Here is an 18,108-nt window from a genome sequence, read left to right on the forward strand (position 1 = left end):
GCGCAATACGGTGACAAACGCAGCATGCTGCGATTTTCTACGGCCGTAGAAAGCCGTATAATACTGATCAGTAAAATACGGCAGATAGGAGCAGGGGCATAGAGAATAATTGGGACGTTTGTTAGGCGTGTTTTACGGACGTATTTTCTGCACTCATACGTCCGTAAAACTCGCTAGTGTGACTCCAGCCTTAAAGGGAACCTGTCACCCCGGTTTTTCAGTACGAGATAAAAATACTGTTAAATAGGGCCTGAGCTGTGCATTACTATAGTGTATTTTGTGTACCCTGATTCCCCACCTATGCTGCCGAAATAACTTACCAAAGTCGCCGTTTTCGCCTGTCAATCAGGCTGGTCAGGTCAGATGGGCGTGGCGACATCGCTGTATCTTCCCCCAGATCTTGCATATATTTCCGTTGGCGTAGTGGTTTGCGCATGCCCATCTTCTGAATCCACTGGGCAGGATAAGAAAAAACGCGCGATCGGCGCTATTTCCCTGGTGATCTGTGGGGGCAGCCATCTTCCTGAGGCCGCGCGTGCGCATATGGACTCCTCTGCTGCCCGGGGCTTCAGGAAAATGGCCGCAGTATGCCGCGCGTGCGCAGATGGAGATCGCGGCAGCCATTTTCCTGAAGCCGAGTTCGCATCTCAACTTCAGGAAAATGGCCGCCGCAATCTCCATCTGCGCACGCGCGGCATCCCGCGGCCATTTTCCTGAAGCCCCGGGCAGCAGAGGACTCCATATGCGCACGCGCGGCCTCAGGAAGATGGCTGCCCCCACAGATCACCAGGGAAATAGCGCCAATCGCTCGTTTTTTCTTATCCTGCCCAGTGGATTCAGAAGATGGGCATGCGCAAACCACTACGCCAACGGAAATATATGCAAGATCTGGGGGAAGAACCAGCGATGTCGCCACGCCCATCTGACCTGACCAGCCTGATTGACAGGCGAAAACGGCGACTTTGGTAAGGTATTTCGGCAGCTTAGGGGTGGAATCAGGGTACACAAAATACACTATAGTAATGCACAGCTCAGGCCCTATTTAACAGTATTTTTTATCTCATACTGAAAAACCGGGGTGACAGGTTCCCTTTAAATTAAAAGCGATGCAGCAGCAGCACCCACCCACTGAGGGAAAATGGCGACCAACCCCGACTACTACACCCAACACGCCCCTCAGAAGAACACAACTGAGGTAAACAGGGGAACCCCTCCTCCACCCGTCAGACTCAGTAGCTCACACCCATTCCCTCCTCCTCTCAGTACAACCAGCCGCGTCTATCGATTTAGAGCACTGCATTCTGGGATCTGTAGTTAACTCCTGCATCCGCCTCCCTCAAGTCCCTCTACACGTAGACTACTAGGAACTACAACTCCCATGATATCACATCAGGGCGTGTATAACACGTGACCGGTGGCTAAGCAAGCAGCTAAAAAGCCGCAACACGGCCATTTTGTTCTAGACTGCAAAGCGCTTAAGCGAGCAGGTTTAGGCTTTTGTAGGCCTCGTCTCCAGGCGCCACTCGTCAGTCCGTGTCCCGGCATCCCTGCTCCGCTCCCGACCATTTATAGTCCTTGTGCCCGCGCAGTGTCCGGCCCGCGCTCTCCACATCAGCACTGCTCCGCTCTTCATCGCCGCTCCGGCCGCCGCCAGCCTTTTCCTCTGCACTCCGTGCACGTAATAGTATCGCATGTCCTCTATCCAGAACCTCAACTCTTTCGGTGAGTAGTTCACGGCGACTGTGCTGTAGGCCCGGCAAAGAAGCTTCTGTCTCCCCCTTATCGCGGCTTCACCTCACACCATCTTTGTCTCCAACTACAAAATGGCGACATGTTGTCAGGAGGCGCCGAGATGTCGCCTCTTATCTGTTAGGCGATGGCTAGGGGTCTACAAGCCGGAGGACCACCCATCCTTCTGGCTGCTGTACAGGGCGCCGTGGGAGTCCTGTGTGGGGAGGAAAGTGACACCTGCCATTTTCTGTACAGGGAGGGGTGCGCTGGGGCAGGTACAGGAAGGAGTGTGGAGAGGCTGTGGTGCGCAGGGGTAGGTGCTGAGAGGCTGGGGCAGGTACGGGGAGGAGTGTGGAGAGGCTGTGGTGCGCAGGGGTAGGTGCTGAGAGGCTGGGGCAGGTTCGGGGAGGAGTGTGGAGAGGCTGTGGTGCGCAGGGGTAGGTGCTGAGAGGCTGGGGCAGGTACAGGAAGGAGTGTGGAGAGGCTGTGGTGGGCAGGGGTAGGTGCTGAGAGGCTGGGGCAGGTACAGGAAGGAGTGTGGAGAGGCTGTGGTGGGCAGGGGTAGGTGCTGAGAGGCTGGGGCAGTAACGGGGAGGAGTGTGGAGAGGCTGTGGTGCGCAGGGTTAGGTGCTGAGAGGCTGGGGCAGGTTCGGGGAGGAGTGTGGAGAGGCTGTGGTGGGCAGGGGTAGGTGCTGAGAGGCTGGGGCAGGTACGGGGAGGAGTGTGGAGAGGCTGTGGTGCGCAGGGGTAGGTGCTGAGAGGCTGGGGCAGGTACAGGAAGGAGTGTGGAGAGGCTGTGGTGGGCAGGGGTAGGTGCTGAGAGGCTGGGGCAGGTACAGGAAGGAGTGTGGAGAGGCTGTGGTGGGCAGGGGTAGGTGCTGAGAGGCTGGGGCAGTAACGGGGAGGAGTGTGGAGAGGCTGTGGTGCGCAGGGTTAGGTGCTGAGAGGCTGGGGCAGGTGCTGGGAGGAGTGTGGAGAGGCTGTGGTGGGCAGGGGTAGGTGCTGAGAGGCTGGGGCAGGTACGGGGAGGAGTGTGGAGAGGCTGTGGTGCGCAGGGGTAGGTGCTGAGAGGCTGGGGCAGGTTCGGGGAGGAGTGTGGAGAGGCTGTGGTGGGCAGGGGTAGGTGCTGAGAGGCTGGGGCAGGTACGGGGAGGAGTGTGGAGAGGCTGTGGTGCGCAGGGGTAGGTGCTGAGAGGCTGGGGCAGGTTCAGGGAGGAGTGGAGAGGCTGTGGTGGGCAGGGGTAGGTGCTGAGAGGCTGGGGCAGTTACGGGGAGGAGTGTGGAGAGGCTGTGGTGCGCAGGGGTAGGTACTGAGAGGCTGGGGCAGTTACGGGGAGGAGTGTGGTGGGCAGAGGTAGGTGCTGAGAGGCTGGAGCAGGTGCTGGGAGGAGTGTGGAGAGGCTGTGGTGGGCAGGGGTAGGTGCTGAGAGGCTGGGGCAGGTTCGGGGAGGAGTGTGGAGAGGCTGTGGTGGGCAGGGGTAGGTGCTGAGAGGCTGGGGCAGTTACGGGGAGGAGTGTGGAGAGGCTGTGGTGCGCAGGGGTAGGTGCTGAGAGGCTGGGGCAGTTACGGGGAGGAGTGTGGAGAGGCTGTGGTGCGCAGGGGTAGGTGCTGAGAGGCTGGGGCAGTTACGGGGAGGAGTGTGGAGAGGCTGTGGTGTGCAGGGGTAGGTGCTGGGAGGAGTGTGGAGAGGCTGTGGTGGGCAGGGGTAGGTGCTGAGAGGCTGGGGCAGGTGCTGGGAGGAGTGTGGAGAGGCTGTGGTGGGCAGGGGTAGGTGCTGAGAGGCTGGGGCAGGTGCTGGGAGGAGTGTGGAGAGGCTGTGGTGGGCAGGGGTAGGTGCTGAGAGGCTGGGGCAGGTGCTGGGAGGAGTGTGGAGAGGCTGTGGTGGGCAGGGGTAGGTGCTGAGAGGATGGGGCAGGTGCTGGGAGGAGTGTGGAGAGGCTGTGGTGCGCAGGGGTAGGTGCTGAGAGGCTGGGGCAGGTGCTGGGAGGAGTGTGGAGAGGCTGTGGTGGGCAGGGGTAGGTGCTGAGAGGCTGGGGCAGGTGCTGGGAGGAGTGTGGAGAGGCTGTGGTGGGCAGGGGTAGGTGCTGAGAGGCTGGGGCAGGTGCTGGGAGGAGTGTGGAGAGGCTGTGGTGCTCAGGGGTAGGTGCTGAGAGGCTGGGGCACGTACGGGGAGGAGTGTGGAGAGGCTGTGGTGCGCAGGGAGAGGCTGGGGCAGTTACGGGGAGGAGTGTGGAGAGGCTGTCGTGTGCAGGGGTAGGTGCTGAGAGGCTGGGGCAGGTGCGGGGAAGAGTGTGGAGAGGCTGTGCTGTGCAGGGAGAGGCTGGGGCAGTTACGGGGAAGAGTGTGGAGAGGATGTCGTGTGCTGGGAGGGGCTTTCAAGCGCCGGGCAGGTGGAGTTTGCACTGAACGGATCTGCGCCTATTCCCCATCGTGTGCACATAGCCTAAATGTTTCCATAACTTGAAAAAAGCATTGTATTATCGGTTCTACTCCAAATCTAAGGATCTGGGCTCTTATTTGAGATGAATCTGTGCTGCACTATATGTACCTGCTCAGTAGTGACCAGTGCTGTTGGGTCGGAGTCAGTGACTTGGCTTACTGACTTCACAGCCCTGGCAGAGAGGCCGGGGTAGGTATAGAGGGATGTGTATACTGCCTGGATCTGATACAATCACAAGATGCAGCCATCTCTGGCCACTGTACAAGTCGTCGGTACAGGCTCCGTGGATCTTGTCATGTTGATTTGGGGCCAATACGATCAGAAGTCTTGTTTGATCACTGGCCAATGATTCATGGTGATCTGTCATGGCTTAAAGGGAACCGGTCCCCCCCCCCCCCAGGTGTTTTTAACTAAAAGCCACTTTGTGCAGCACTAATGCTGCGTTCTGTCAAGGTGACTCCTTTAGTTCTGGTCCCTGCCAAGCTGCAATAATAGCTTTTATAATGTGCCCCTCATACCTCGAATTTGTCAGGGGGCAGGTCTAAACCCCCCCGGAAAGACACACCACAGCTGTCACTCAGGGCCGCCTCCTCTTCCTTCATTAGCGTCCCCTGTGCTGTAAGTTCGAAGGGCAGCGCAACTGCGCATGCCTGGAAAAAAACATACAGCGCAGGCGCCTTGAACGCTAATGAAGGAAGAGGTGGCGCACGGAGGCCCTGAGTGATGGCTGTGGTGCGTCTGTCAGGGGGAAAGACCTGCCCCCCTGACAAATTCAAGGTATGAGGGACACACTATAAAAGCGATTATTGCAGCATTGGCAGGGACCAAAACTAAAAGCCACCTTGACAGAATGCAGCATTAGTGCTGCACAAGGTGGCTTTTAGTTAAAAACCCCTGGGAAGGGGGCAGGTTCCCTTTAAAGGGCTTGCCACCTAATTATATTTAAAGTAAACCCTAATGGGCCCAGGTGGCTGTACTTAAAGGAAACCTGTCACCCCCCAAAATGGAAGGTGAGTTAAGCCCACTGGCATCAGGGGCTTATCTACAGCATTCTGTAATGCTGTAGATAAGCCCCCGATGTATCCTGAAAGATGAGGGGAAAAAAGTTGATTTATACTCGCCCAGGGGCAGTCCCGATGCAGTCCGGTCCGATGGGCGTCATGGTCCGGGGCCTCCCATCTTACAATGACGTTGTCTTGTCTTCATGCTCTGGCGTACTTTGCCCTGTTGAGGGCAGAGCAAAGTACTGCAGGGTGCTGGGAAAGGTCAGATTCCCTGCGCACTGCAGTACTTTGCTCTGCCTTGTTAAGGGCAGAGTAGCACTCCTGCATGATGCTTGGCAGACTGAATGACGTAAGGACATGTCATCCACATGAATGGAGGGGCTTGACAAGGACCAGCGACATCCCCGGACCAGACCGCAGGTGAGTATAATAAGCTTTTATTGTCTTGTGGTTGAGTTTGGGGGCAGACATACAGCATTATAGAAAGCTGTGTATCAGCCCTGAAAAGTGTTGATTGTATCTCATGTTGGTCAAACCTGGTGACTGGTTCGCTTTAATATGCAAACCTGCGTTCCTGGATCAGTGTATGTTTATTGGGTGCATGTGGGTGAGTATTTTTTATTTACCGTATTTATTTTTTCTGTTCTTGTGCTATTATGGGATTATCAAAGGGGTGGTCTGAAGGGAAAAGCAGTTTTCCTCCTAAATCCTGATCTGCTTGGTGCCATAATCTAAACTATTTACTAGTGGTGAGCAAGTATACTCGTTGCTCGAGTGGTCTCCGAGTATTTGTAACTGCTCAGATTTAGTTTTCATTGCCTCAGCTGCATGATTTACAGCTGATAGCTTGAATACATGTGGGGATTCCCTAGCAGCAAGGCAACCACCACATGTACTCAGGCTGGCTAGCAGCCATAAATCATGCAGCTGGGTTAACAAAAACTAAATCTCTGAGCAGTTGCAAATACAAATAGTCGGAGACCACCGAAAACCTGAGCAACGAGTACTAGCTCATCACTACTATTTACCAAATCTATTTGCTAAGGCTATGTGTACACGTTCAGATTTTCTCGCTGCAAAATTAATGAACATGCTGCATTTTTTTTTTTTCATGGAAAAAACGCATTATATGCACAAAAAATGCAGAATGCATTCTAAATGATGGGATGCATAATGTATGCTTTTTTGCACATTTTTATAGCGAAAAAAACACAAAAAACCTGCAACGTGTGAACACAGCCTAAATGTCATGTCTTTGTGTGGTGGCAGCAGGAATCCTGCAATTCTGATGGGTAGACGGGCTATAGGACAATGATCTGACTCCCATACCAGGCTGGTGCGGTAGTATTTGGTGGTGTAGGGACTCTGCTGACTTTGATGGGCTTGAGCCCCCGCACTTCCACTGCATCAATGCGGTGGCCTCCATGAAAATGGCCACCCAAGGTGGTGCATGTGCAGATTGAGGTCTCTGCAAACCCCAACACCCTTACCAGGTAAGCTGAATTTGGACTGTAAGACAAACCCCCCATTTGACGCATTATAATTTTTGTTCCCTATTTTCATTTGAAAATTTGGGGTGTCTTATAGTCCAAAAATATGGTAACTTTATTCTCCCCAGCAGCATTCTGTTTCAGTCATGGGCAGAGCTGTTTAGTCACCACTTGGAGTGTATAGAGCTGTGGCTGTAAACATGCCTGGAAATATCCCCAGGCACTGGTTGTCACCACATTAGCTGAATCTACACCCCCAGCCCTGACAGACCCTGCCTCTGCATTGTAAATATTTCAGTTGCAAATTTTATTCATTACATAGTGGAATGTAAGCGCAAAAACATAAAAATGATTAACCCCTTCATGACAGATGGCGGCCATTCTTGTTTTTTGCTCCCCTTCTTCCCAGAGCCACAAATTTTTTTTTTAATTATTATTTTTACACCAATATGGCAGTGTGAGGTCTTGTTTTTTGTGGGACTAGTTGTACTTTTGAATGACTCGATTGGTTTTACTATATCGTGTATTGGAAAACAGATAAAATTCTAAGTGCGGTGAAATTGCCAAAAAAGTGCAATTCCACAACTGTTTTGGATTTTTTTTTTTTTTTCTTGCTACGCCGTTTACAGATTTTTCTATCGTTGGATCGGGAAATTCTGAACATGGTGATATAAAATTTGTTTGGGGTGGGTTTTTTTTTTTTTACATTTGGCACATTTCAATAGTCTAGAAACTGCCATAACCCAATTTGGCTCTGCTACATACAGGCGCTGATCAAAGGATAATGTATAACTGCTAATTTAGTCAGAGCTTTTCCTTATAAGCATTTGATCATCCAGCAATTTATGATGACTTGGGTCCACAAATGGCTGCCAGAAGAATTTTATTTTGTAATGGCAGTGTCTCTCCGTTTGACTGAAGTAGCAATGCAATCTGATTAAAGGTACCGTCACATTAAGCGACGCTGCAGCGATCTAGACAACGATCCCGATCGCTGCAGCGTCGCTGGAGAGCTGTCACACAGACAGCTCTCCAGCGACCAACGATGCCGGTCCCCTGGTAACCAGGGTAAACATCGGGTTACTAAGCGCAGGGCCACGCGTAGTAACCCGATGTTTACCCTGGTTACCAGCATAAACGTAAAAAAACCAAACACTACATGCTTACCTTCCGGTGTCTGTCCCCCGGCGCTCTGCTTCTCTGCACTGACTGTGAGCGCCAGCCGGAAAGCACAGCGGTGACGTCACCGCTGTGCTCTGCTTTCCGGCTGGCCGGCGCTGACCGTGCAGAGAAGCACAGCGCCAGAGGACAGACAGCGGAAGGTGTGTTGTTTTTTTTTTTTACGTTTACACTGGTAACCAGGGTAAACATTGGGTTACTAAGCGCGGCCCTACGCTTAGTAACCCGATGTTTACCCTGGTTACCAGTGAAGACATCGCTGAATCGGCGTCACACACGCCGATTCAGCGATGTCTGCGGGAAGTCCAGCGACAAAATAAAGTTCTGGACTTTCTGCTCCAACCAACGATGTCACAGCAGGATCCTGATCGCTGCTGCCTGTCAAACTGAACGATATCGCTAGCCAGGACGCTGCAACGTCACGGATCGCTAGCGATATCGTTCAGTGTGACGGTACCTTAAGCCAACTCTTTGGGACAAGCAAAACAGCAAGTTCTTCCACATAATTATGAAAATGCCAGGAGTTAAATCCTCTGTATGTATATAGATATAGAAGAAAAACAAGTTGGATACTCACCCATGGGTGGGTCCGGTCCGATGGGAGTCTGGGTCCAGCGCCTCCCATCTTCATACGATGTCCTTTTCTTCCTGCCGCGGCTCTTGCGCAGGCGTACTTATCTGCCATGTTGAGGGCAGAGCAAAGTACTGCAGTGCGCTGGGAAAGGTCAGCAGCCCGATGCCTGCGCACTGCAGTACCCTCAAGGCAGAAAAAGTACACCTGTACCAGAGCAGCGGCAAGAAGCAAAGAGTACATCATCATATGAAGATGGGAGGCGCTGGGCCCGGACCGCCCCTGGGTGACTATAATCTAACTTTTTCTTCTTTCAGGTTACATGGGGGGGCTTATCTACAGCATTACAGAATGCTGTAGAGAAGCCCCTGATGCTGATGGCCTTAGCTTATAGGCGGATTTTGGGGTGACAGATTCCATTTAATTGTACTTGTGTTTAAAGCATTGTTAGTTGCAGTATGTAAGAGACTGGGTGGTGGAACTGCTGTGACGTGATCTGAGGAAATCCTGGAGGGTTGTCACTAGGTGCCTAAAAGTCCAACCTCTGCACGGTGGTTGCCGATTACTGCAATACGAGGAGTAACTAGTAAGGCAGGACCAGGTGCTACACCACGACTAATATCAGGTAGATGGCAGCTGACCCCAGGGCAGTAGGCAGGAGTGGCCTGGGATGGTAGACTTGTCAAGTACAGGTGGGCATGGCTGGGCAGGTATATGGGAATACAAACACTGGTACCTGGGAACTAAGTGTTATGAGCAAACTTGCAATGTTGCAGTCGCCTCCCACCTGGTGGAGGTGCCTTGAGCGTTCCCCAAAACATTGTCTGAGGACACTTCAGGACAGCACAGTTCCTGGGGACATGGCATGTGACTGGTGGTAAGTGTTAGTGTCTCTGTGACGGCTGACAATCATAAAAATCCACTAAATAACCTGCTATAAAGGTAAATCAAACTCCCATTCATCACCCCATTAGTTAGGGAAAAATTAAAAATTTTTAAATGTATTTATTTCCATTTTCGGTTAGGGTTGGGGCTAAAGTTAGGGTTAGGGTTTGGATTACATTGACGGTTGGGATTAGGGGTGTGTTAAGGGTTACCATTGGGATTAGGGTTAGGGGTGTGTTTGGATTAGGGTTTCAGTTATAATTGGGGGGTTTCCACTGTTTAGGCACATCAAGGGCTCTCCAAACGCGACATGGGGTCCGATCTCAATTCCAGCTAATTCTGTGTTGAAAAAGTAAAACAGTGCTCCTTCCCTTCCGAGCTCTCCCGTGTGCCCACACAGGGGTTCCCCCCACATATGGGGTATCAGCGTACTCGGGACACATTGGACAACAACTTCTAGGGTCCAATTTCTCCTGTTACCCTTGGGAAAATACAAAACTGGGGCTAAAAAATAATTTTGTGGGGAAAAAATTATTTTTTATTTTCACGGCTCTGTTATAAACTGTAGTGAAACACTTGAGGGTTCAAAGCTCTCACAACACACTTAGATGAGTTCCTTAGGGGGTCTACTTTCCAAAATGGTGTCACTTGTGGGGGGTTTCAATGTTTAGGCACATCAGTGGCTCTCCAAACGCAACATGGCGTCCCATCTCAATTCCAGTCAATTTTGCATTGAAAAGTCAAATGGCGCTCCTTCCCTTCCGAGCTCTGCTATGCGCCCAAACAGTGGTTTACCCCCACATGTCATGTGGGGTATCGGCATACTCAAGACAAATTTTACAACGTTTGAGGTCCAATTTCTTCTCACCCATGGGAAAATAAAAAATTGGGGGTGAAAAGATCATTTTTTTTTTTTGTTTTTGTTTGTTTTTTTGGTTTTTTTTTTTATGGCTCTGCATTATAAACTTCTGTAAAGCACTTGGTGGGTCAAAGTGCTCACCACACATCTAGATAAGTTCCTTAGGGCAGGGGTCCCCAACTCCAGTCCTCAAGGCCCACCAACATGTCATGTTTTCAGGATTTCCTTAGTCTTGCCCAGGTAATAATTGCATCACCTGTGCAATGCAAAGGAAATCCTGAAAACATGACCTGTTGGTGGGCCTTGAGGACTGGAGTTGGGGACCCCTGCCTTAGGGGGTCTACTTTCCAAAATGGTGTCTCCTTCGCTTCCGAGCTCTGTGCGCCGAAACAGTGTTTTACCGCCACATGTGGGGTATCAGTGTACTCAGGACAAATTGTACAACAACCTTTGGGGTCCATTTTCTTTTGTTACCCTTGGTAAAATAAAACAAATTGGAGCTGAAGTAAATTTTTTGTGAAAAAGTTAATGTTCATTTTATTTAAACATTCCAAAAATTCCTGTGAACACCTGGAGGGTTAAACTTTTTGAGCACCTTGAGGGGTGCTGTTTTTAGAATGGTGTCACACTTGGTTATTTCTCATATAGACCCCTCAAAATGACTTCAAATGAGATGTGGTCTTTAAAAAAAAAAAAAAAATGGTGTTGTAAAAATGAGAAATTGCTGGTCCACTTTTAACGATTATAACTACCTAACAAAAAAAAATTTGGTTCCAAAATTGTGCTGATGTAAAGTAGACATGTGGGAAATGTTACTTATTAAGTATTTTGTGACATCTCTGTGATTTAATTGCATAAAAATTCAAAGTTGGAAAATTGCGAAAATTTTCACCAAACTTCCGTTTTTCATAAACGCAGGTAATATCAAAAATTTTACCACTATCATGAAGTACAGTATGTCACGAGAAAACAATGTCAGAATCACTGGGATCTGTTGAAGCGTTCCAGAGTTATAACCTCATAAAGGGACAGTGGTCAGAATTGTAAAAATTGGCTCGGTCATTAACGTGCAAACCACCCTTGGGGATAAAGGGGTTAAGAAACCTAAATTGCCTCTTGAATCTTAAGAGCCTCATTTTGATCAAGAGCTTCAATTGCTAATTTTCTAATAGTTTTGAGCAACCCCAGGTCTGGGCAATTTCTCCATTAAGAGCTATGAAAGTTGGTTGTGGAAATGATGGTACACCACTTGCTCAAAAGCTCTGAGCAGTCTTTTAACCCCTTCATGACAAACACTTTTTTTCAGTTTTTCTTTTTTTTTTTTTTTCCCCGTCAATATGGCCATGTGAGGGATTTTTGCAGGACGAGTTGTAGTTTTTGAAACATTGGTTTTACCATGTCGTGTAACAAAAAGGGGAAAAAATTCCAAGTGCGATGAAATTGCAAAAAAAAGTGCAATCCCACACTTGTTTTTTGTTTGGCTTTTTTTGCGAAGTTCACTAAATGCTAAAACTGATCTGCCATTATGATTCTCCAGGTCATTACGAGTTCATAGACACCAAACACATCTAGGTTCTTTTATTAAGTGGTAAGAAAAAAAAAAATTCTAACTTTTCGTTACTCGTAGCATCCTCATTTTTCGTGATCTTGGGTCAGGTGAGGGCTTTTTGTGTGACTAGCTGACTTTTTAATTATACCGCTTTTGTGCAGATACGTTCTTTTGATCACACGTTATTGCATGGTAATACATTGTCACAAAATACAAATTTTATTGGCACAAAAATAAAAACACAATTAAAAGCACTATAGTGCTTGCAATCCTACATGGTACAAAATAGCTACAAAACATCCATATTACAGCCTGGGGCACAGATACAAACTTAATAATCTGTATACCATATATGATTTAGAAGTGCCCTGCCTAATGGCTCATGGGGAGTCCAAATACATGTAGACACTGATAGTCAGAACCATACAAGACTAAACAAAACGCCATAAGCAGATACAAACCAGCGTTTTGAAGCGATAAGGCTGAGGGATGTCCGAGGATAAAACAAGCACTTGGCCCCACGCGTATCGCCTCCCAAATGAGGCTTCGTCAGGGGAAGTATTTCCCCTGACGAAGCCTCATTTGGGAGGCGATACGCGCCTTCCAAACGCTGGTTTGTATCTGCTTATGGTGTTTTGTTTAGTCTTGTATGGTTCTGACTATCAGTGTCTACATGTATTTGGACTCCCCATGAGCCATTAGGCAGGGCACTTCTAAATCATATATGGTATACAGATTAAGTTTGTATCTGTGCCCCAGGCTGTAATATGGATGTTTTGTAGCTATTTTGTACCATGTAGGATTGCAAGCACTATAGTGCTTTTAATTGTGTGTTAATTTTTGTGCCAATAAAATTTGTTTTTTGTCTTTTTTTTATTTTTTTTTTATGTTGATTGGGGTGAAAGGGGGTGATTAGAAGAGATGGATAGTGGCCCGATACGAACGCATCGGGTATTCTAGAATATGCATGTCCATGTAGTATATTGCCCAGGCACGTATGTAACAGGTTACAAAATAAAAAAAAAAGAAACATATACTCACCATCCGAAGAGCCTGTTGTAGTTCCGGTGCTTGTGTGCGGTGCACCCAGCAGCTTCCGGTCCCAGGATTAGTATGAACGCAGGGCCTGTGATGACGTCACATGACCGTGACGCAATGGAAGGTCCTTCTCCCGTAGCATCTCTGGAAGCGGAACCTGCTGCTTGCAGTGCCGAGGACAGGACGGCGGAGGGTGAGAATAACATATTTTTTTTTTTTTTTTTTTTTTTTTAATTTATTTTTAACATTAGATCGTTTTACTATTGATGCTGCATACGCAGCATCAATAGTAAAAAGTTGGGCACACAGGCTTAATAGCTGCGTAACCAGAGTGCATTACACCACAGTCCGGTAATGCTGGTATTAACCCTGTGAGGGCTGACTGGAGGGGAGTATGGAGCAGGCACTGACTGACTGCTGGGAGGAAAGAGCGGCCATATTGCCGCCAGACTGCGGGTGTCGCTGATTGGTCGTGGGCGTTTTGCCACGACCAGTCAGCGACTTGGATTCCATGACACAGGCTGTGACCAATGAGTATCTGTGACAAAGACAGAAGTGACCCTTAAGGTACCTTCACACTGAACAACATTACAACGATAGCGATCCGTGACGTTGCAGCATCCTGGATAGCAATATCGTTGTGTTTGACACGCAGCAGCGATCTGGATCCTGCTGTGACATCGCTGGTCGTAGCTAGAAGGCCGGAACTTTATTTCGTCGCTGGATCACCTGCTGACATCGCTGAATCGGCGTGTGACGCCGATCCTGCGATGTGTTCACTGGTAACCAGGGTAAATATTGGGTTACTATGCACAGGGCCGCGCTTAGTAACCCAATGTTTACCCTGGTTACCATTGTAAATGTATAAAAAAAAAAAAAAAAGCCACATACTCCTGCATCCTGTCTGCGCCGGCCGTAAAGCAGAGCACAGCGGTTGTCACCGCTCTGCTTTACAGCCGGCGCTTACACAGGATGCAGGAGGAGTGCAGGGAAGCAGATGCCGGGGACGTGATGGGCACCGGAATGCGAGTATGTGGCTTTTTTTTTTTTTTTTTTTTTTTTATACATTTACAATGGTAACCAGGGTAAACATCGGGTTAGTAAGCGTGGCCCTGTCTGTGACAGTTCTCCAGCAACCACACAAGGACTTTCAACGATCACTGCCAGGTCGTATCGCTGGTCGTGATCGTTGGAAAGTTGCTGAGTGTGACGGTACCTTTAGACAATTATATAGTTAATATATATTTTGTCTAAGGGTCACTTCGTCTGTCATGGATATTCATTGGTCGCGGCCTCTGTCATGGAATCCAAGTCGCAGATTGGTCTCGCCAGCTGCCTGTCATGGCTGCCGCGACCAATCAGCGACAGGCAGTCCAGTGGAAAAATGGCCGCTCCATACTCCCCTCCAGTCAGCGCTCACAGGGTTAATGGCAGCGTTGACCGTGGTGTAACGCACCCGGTTAATGCTGCTATTAACCCTGTGTGACCAACTTTTTACTATTCATGCTGCCTATGCGATGCTCAGATTGCCTCTATGTAGCTGAATTGCAGACTTGCTATGACCACTGACCCCAGGGTGGCGCTCACAGCAATCTGTCATCAATAACCATAGGTCTCAAGGAGACCTCCTGGCTGTCATGCCAACACACCGGTGACCGTGATCACGTGACGTGGGTCACCTGTGAGCGCATTTCTGGCTGGAAGCACTTTTTTAAAATTCCGCTGTCAGTTTGACAGCGGCATTTAACTAGTTAATAGCCGCAGGTGGATCGCAATGCGATCTGCTGCTATTGCGGGCACATGTTGGTTGTTTTGAACAGCTGACATGTCCCGGCTTTAGGGTGGTCTCGCCGCTGGAGTCCACATCAAAGTGAGGGATACGGACACCGGACGTACGATCTATCCCATCTCATGTCAGTAAGGGGTTAAACATCTGCTGCCATTGTTACAGTAACTTTTCTATTATAAAAATATCTTGTAACTGATGTTTGAGATGCCCTTTGCATGGTGGGAAGTGCTGGTCACTGGTTTCTTGGTGTCGCTGATCTTGCTCCAGTCACTGCGCTGAAAAGTTCTGGGTGTGACTTGTAAATGTCTGTCTTAGATTGGAAGCTCTCGGAGCATTTTATGGGTATACTAGCTGTTTCCAGCCAGCTAACGCTCGGCATGCTCATTGATATCTAACGCTGCTGGTGATTATGCAATTAAATGTACGTTTACCTTGGCTGAAGTGGTTCAATTACATAGAAAGAAAGTGCTGTGTGTTGTAATGTGGGGGGACGGGATTGTGCGGTGATATGGGGGGTGGGCAGAGCTACTGTGCAGGATTAGTGAGTAATCACAATGAGATAGATCTATATATTACACATGTTGCAGATTCCACTGCAGATTCTGCAGAATCCGCAGGTAAAATGACCCACGGGTTTTCTGCAGATTTCACCTGCATTTTTACCTGGGGATTCCTTTAAGGGTATGTGCACGTTGCAGATTTCCTGCAGATCTGCAGCATTTTTTTCTGCTCAAACGCTGCAGATCCGCAAGTGATTTATAGTACAATGTAAATCAATGGCAAAAATAAAATGTGCTGATGGTGTAGAAAATTCCGCACGGAAAACGCTGCAGGTTAAAAGGAGCATGTCAATTCTGTGTGGATCTGCAGTTTCTGCACCCTTTCCATAATAGAAATCCGCAGGGGTAAAAAACACATGAAATCCGCAGTAAATCTACAACACACAAAATCCGCGTGAAAAAAACGCAGATTTTTACTTGTGTTTTCTGCCAAGAGTTACAGAATCCACACAGGCAAATCCACAACGTGTGCACATACCAAATCTGCACGGGTAAAAAAAGAAGAAATCCACACATAAATCTGCAACGTGTGCACATACTAAAAAAGTGCAGATTTTGACCTGCGTTTTCTGCCAAGAAATTCCAGTCAAATCTGCAACATGTGCATATAGCCTTATGAAATAGGTGTAAAACGCTGTGGATTGCACACAGAATTGACATGCTGCGCAAAATAAACCGCTGCATTTCTGCGCAGAATTTTCTGCAGCATGTGCACAGCGGATTTGGTTTTTCATAGGCTTACATGGTACTGTACACCACATGGAAAACTGCTGCAGATGCGCATTGCCAAATCGGCAACATGTGCATACTTTTAATCACTGGCTGAGTATGCACTGATTTTGAGCTCACAGCATTTGTTTTAATCTTCCTAACGCAATACTTATATGAAAAAGTTTAAGCACACACTAATCTTAAATGTAATGTTTTATAAAAATTGTTTTTTTGCAACAGCTATTTCAGTTTCATATATCTAATAACTGTTGGACACAGTAATGTTTCTGCCTTGAAATGAGGTTTATTGTACTAACAGAAAATGTGCAATCTGCATTCAAACAAAATTTGACAGGTGCATAAGTATGGGCACCCTTAGGGTATGTGTCCACGTTCAGGATTGCATCAGGATTTGGTCAGGATTTTTCATCAGTATTTGTAAGCCAAAACCAGGAGTGGGTGATAAATACAGAAGTGGTGCATATGTTTCTATTATACTTTTCCTCTAAGGGTATGTTCACACGTTCAGGATTTCCATCCTTTTTTTTTCCTGACTGTTTTTTAAAAAACTGCAGCTCTTGGCAGAAAACGCAGGTCCTTTTTTTGGTCCTTTTTTGATGCGTTTTTTGATGCGTTTTTTTGATGCAGTTTTCTAGCCAGAGTCTGTGTGTTTTCTAGGAATTTTTTTAGGGTTAAAATGGCTGAAAATACCCTAACCCTACCCCTAACCCTACCCCTAACCCTACCCCTACCCCTAACCCTACCCCTAACCCTACCCCTAACCCTACCCCTAACCCTACCCCTAACCCTACCCCTAACCCTAACCCTACCCCTAACCCTAACCCTACCCCTAACCCTACCCCTACCCCTATTCTAACCTTAGTGAAAAAAAAAAAAAAAAAATTCTTTATTTTTTTTATTGTCCCTACCTATGGGGGTGACAAAGGGGGGGGGGTGTCATTTACTATTTTTTTATTTTGATCACTGAGATAGGTTATATCTCAGTGATCAAAATGCACTTTGGAACGAATCTGCCGGCCGGCAGATTCGGCGGGCGCACTGCGCATGCGCCCGCCATTTTGCAAGATGGCGGCGCCCAGGGAGAAGACGGCCGGACGGACACCGGGACGCCGGGTGAGTATAAGGGGGGGAGATTAGGGCACGGGGGGGGCATCGGAGCACTGGGGGGGGGCATCGGAGCACTGGGGGGGGCATCGGAGCACGGGGGGGCGGGATCGGAACACGGGGGGGGCAGCCACACTCCGCCCACGCACTTCCGCCCGCTCCCCGCACTTCCTGCTGCAGCGGTTCTGCACATCAAATCGCAGTAAAACCCGCAGATATATTTTTGATCTGCGGGTTTTACTGCGGTTTGGACCTCACAATGGAGGTCTATGGGTGCAGAACCGCTGCGGCTCCGGAAAAAGAATTGACATGCTCCTTCTTTTTTCCGGGAGCTATTCAGCGCGTCTTTTTTTTAACAATTTCCGGACCATGTGCACAGTGTGTCCTGTTTTCCATAGGGTACAGTGTACTGTACCCTGCATGGAAAACAGCTGCGGAACCGCAGCGGCAAAACCGCCGCGGTTCCGCGGTAAAAAACGCACTGTGTGAACATGGCCTAATTGTTCCACTCCTGGTTTTGGCTTACAAATACTGATGAAAAATCCTGACCAAATCCTGATGCCATCCTGAACGTGGACACATACCCTAATCATTTTCTTGTTTTAAATACTCCTACTTACTTTTTACTGACTTACTAAAGCACTTTTTTTTGGTTTTCTAACCTCATTGAGCTTTGAACTTCATAGCCAGGTGTATGCAATCATGAGAAAAGCTACTTAAAGTGGCCACTTGCAAGTTGCTCTCCTGTTTGAATCTCCTCTGAAGAGTGGCATCATGGGCTCCTCAAAACAACTGTCTAATGATCTGAAAACAAAAATTATTCAACATAGTTGTTCAGGGGAAGGATACAAAAAGCTGTCTCAGAGATTTAACCTGTCAATTTCCACTGTGAGGAACATAGTAAGGAAATGGAAGAACACAGGTACAGTTCTTGTTAAGGCTAGAAGTGGCATGCCAAGAAAAACATCAGAAAGGCAGAGAAGAAGAATGGTGAGATCAGTCAAGGACAATCCTCAGACCACCTCCAGAGAGCTGCAGCATCAACTTGCTGCAGATGGTGTCACTGTGCATCGGTCAACTATACAACGTACTTTGCACAAGGAGAAGCTGTATGGGAGAGTGATGCAAAAGAAGCCGTTTCTGCAAGCACGCCACAAAGTCTGCTGAGGTATGCAA

The 18,108-nt window shown here is 48.4% G+C and overlaps 1 protein-coding gene across 1 annotated transcript in view; it reads left to right on the top strand.

The window, feature by feature from the left end:
- The first annotated feature begins 1,458 nt into the window (after window positions 1-1,458).
- Window positions 1,459-18,108, top strand: part of EIF1B (eukaryotic translation initiation factor 1B) — a 35,208-nt gene continuing 18,558 nt past the window's right edge. Inside the window, exon 1 of the mRNA XM_069730112.1 lies at window positions 1,459-1,722. Coding sequence (XP_069586213.1) covers window positions 1,692-1,722 — 31 coding nt within the window. The 5' untranslated portion in view covers window positions 1,459-1,691. The remainder of the gene's footprint in view (window positions 1,723-18,108) is intronic.

This window comes from Ranitomeya imitator, chromosome 6 (genome assembly GCF_032444005.1).
Source record: "Ranitomeya imitator isolate aRanImi1 chromosome 6, aRanImi1.pri, whole genome shotgun sequence".
NCBI classification, from domain to species: domain Eukaryota; kingdom Metazoa; phylum Chordata; class Amphibia; order Anura; family Dendrobatidae; genus Ranitomeya; species Ranitomeya imitator.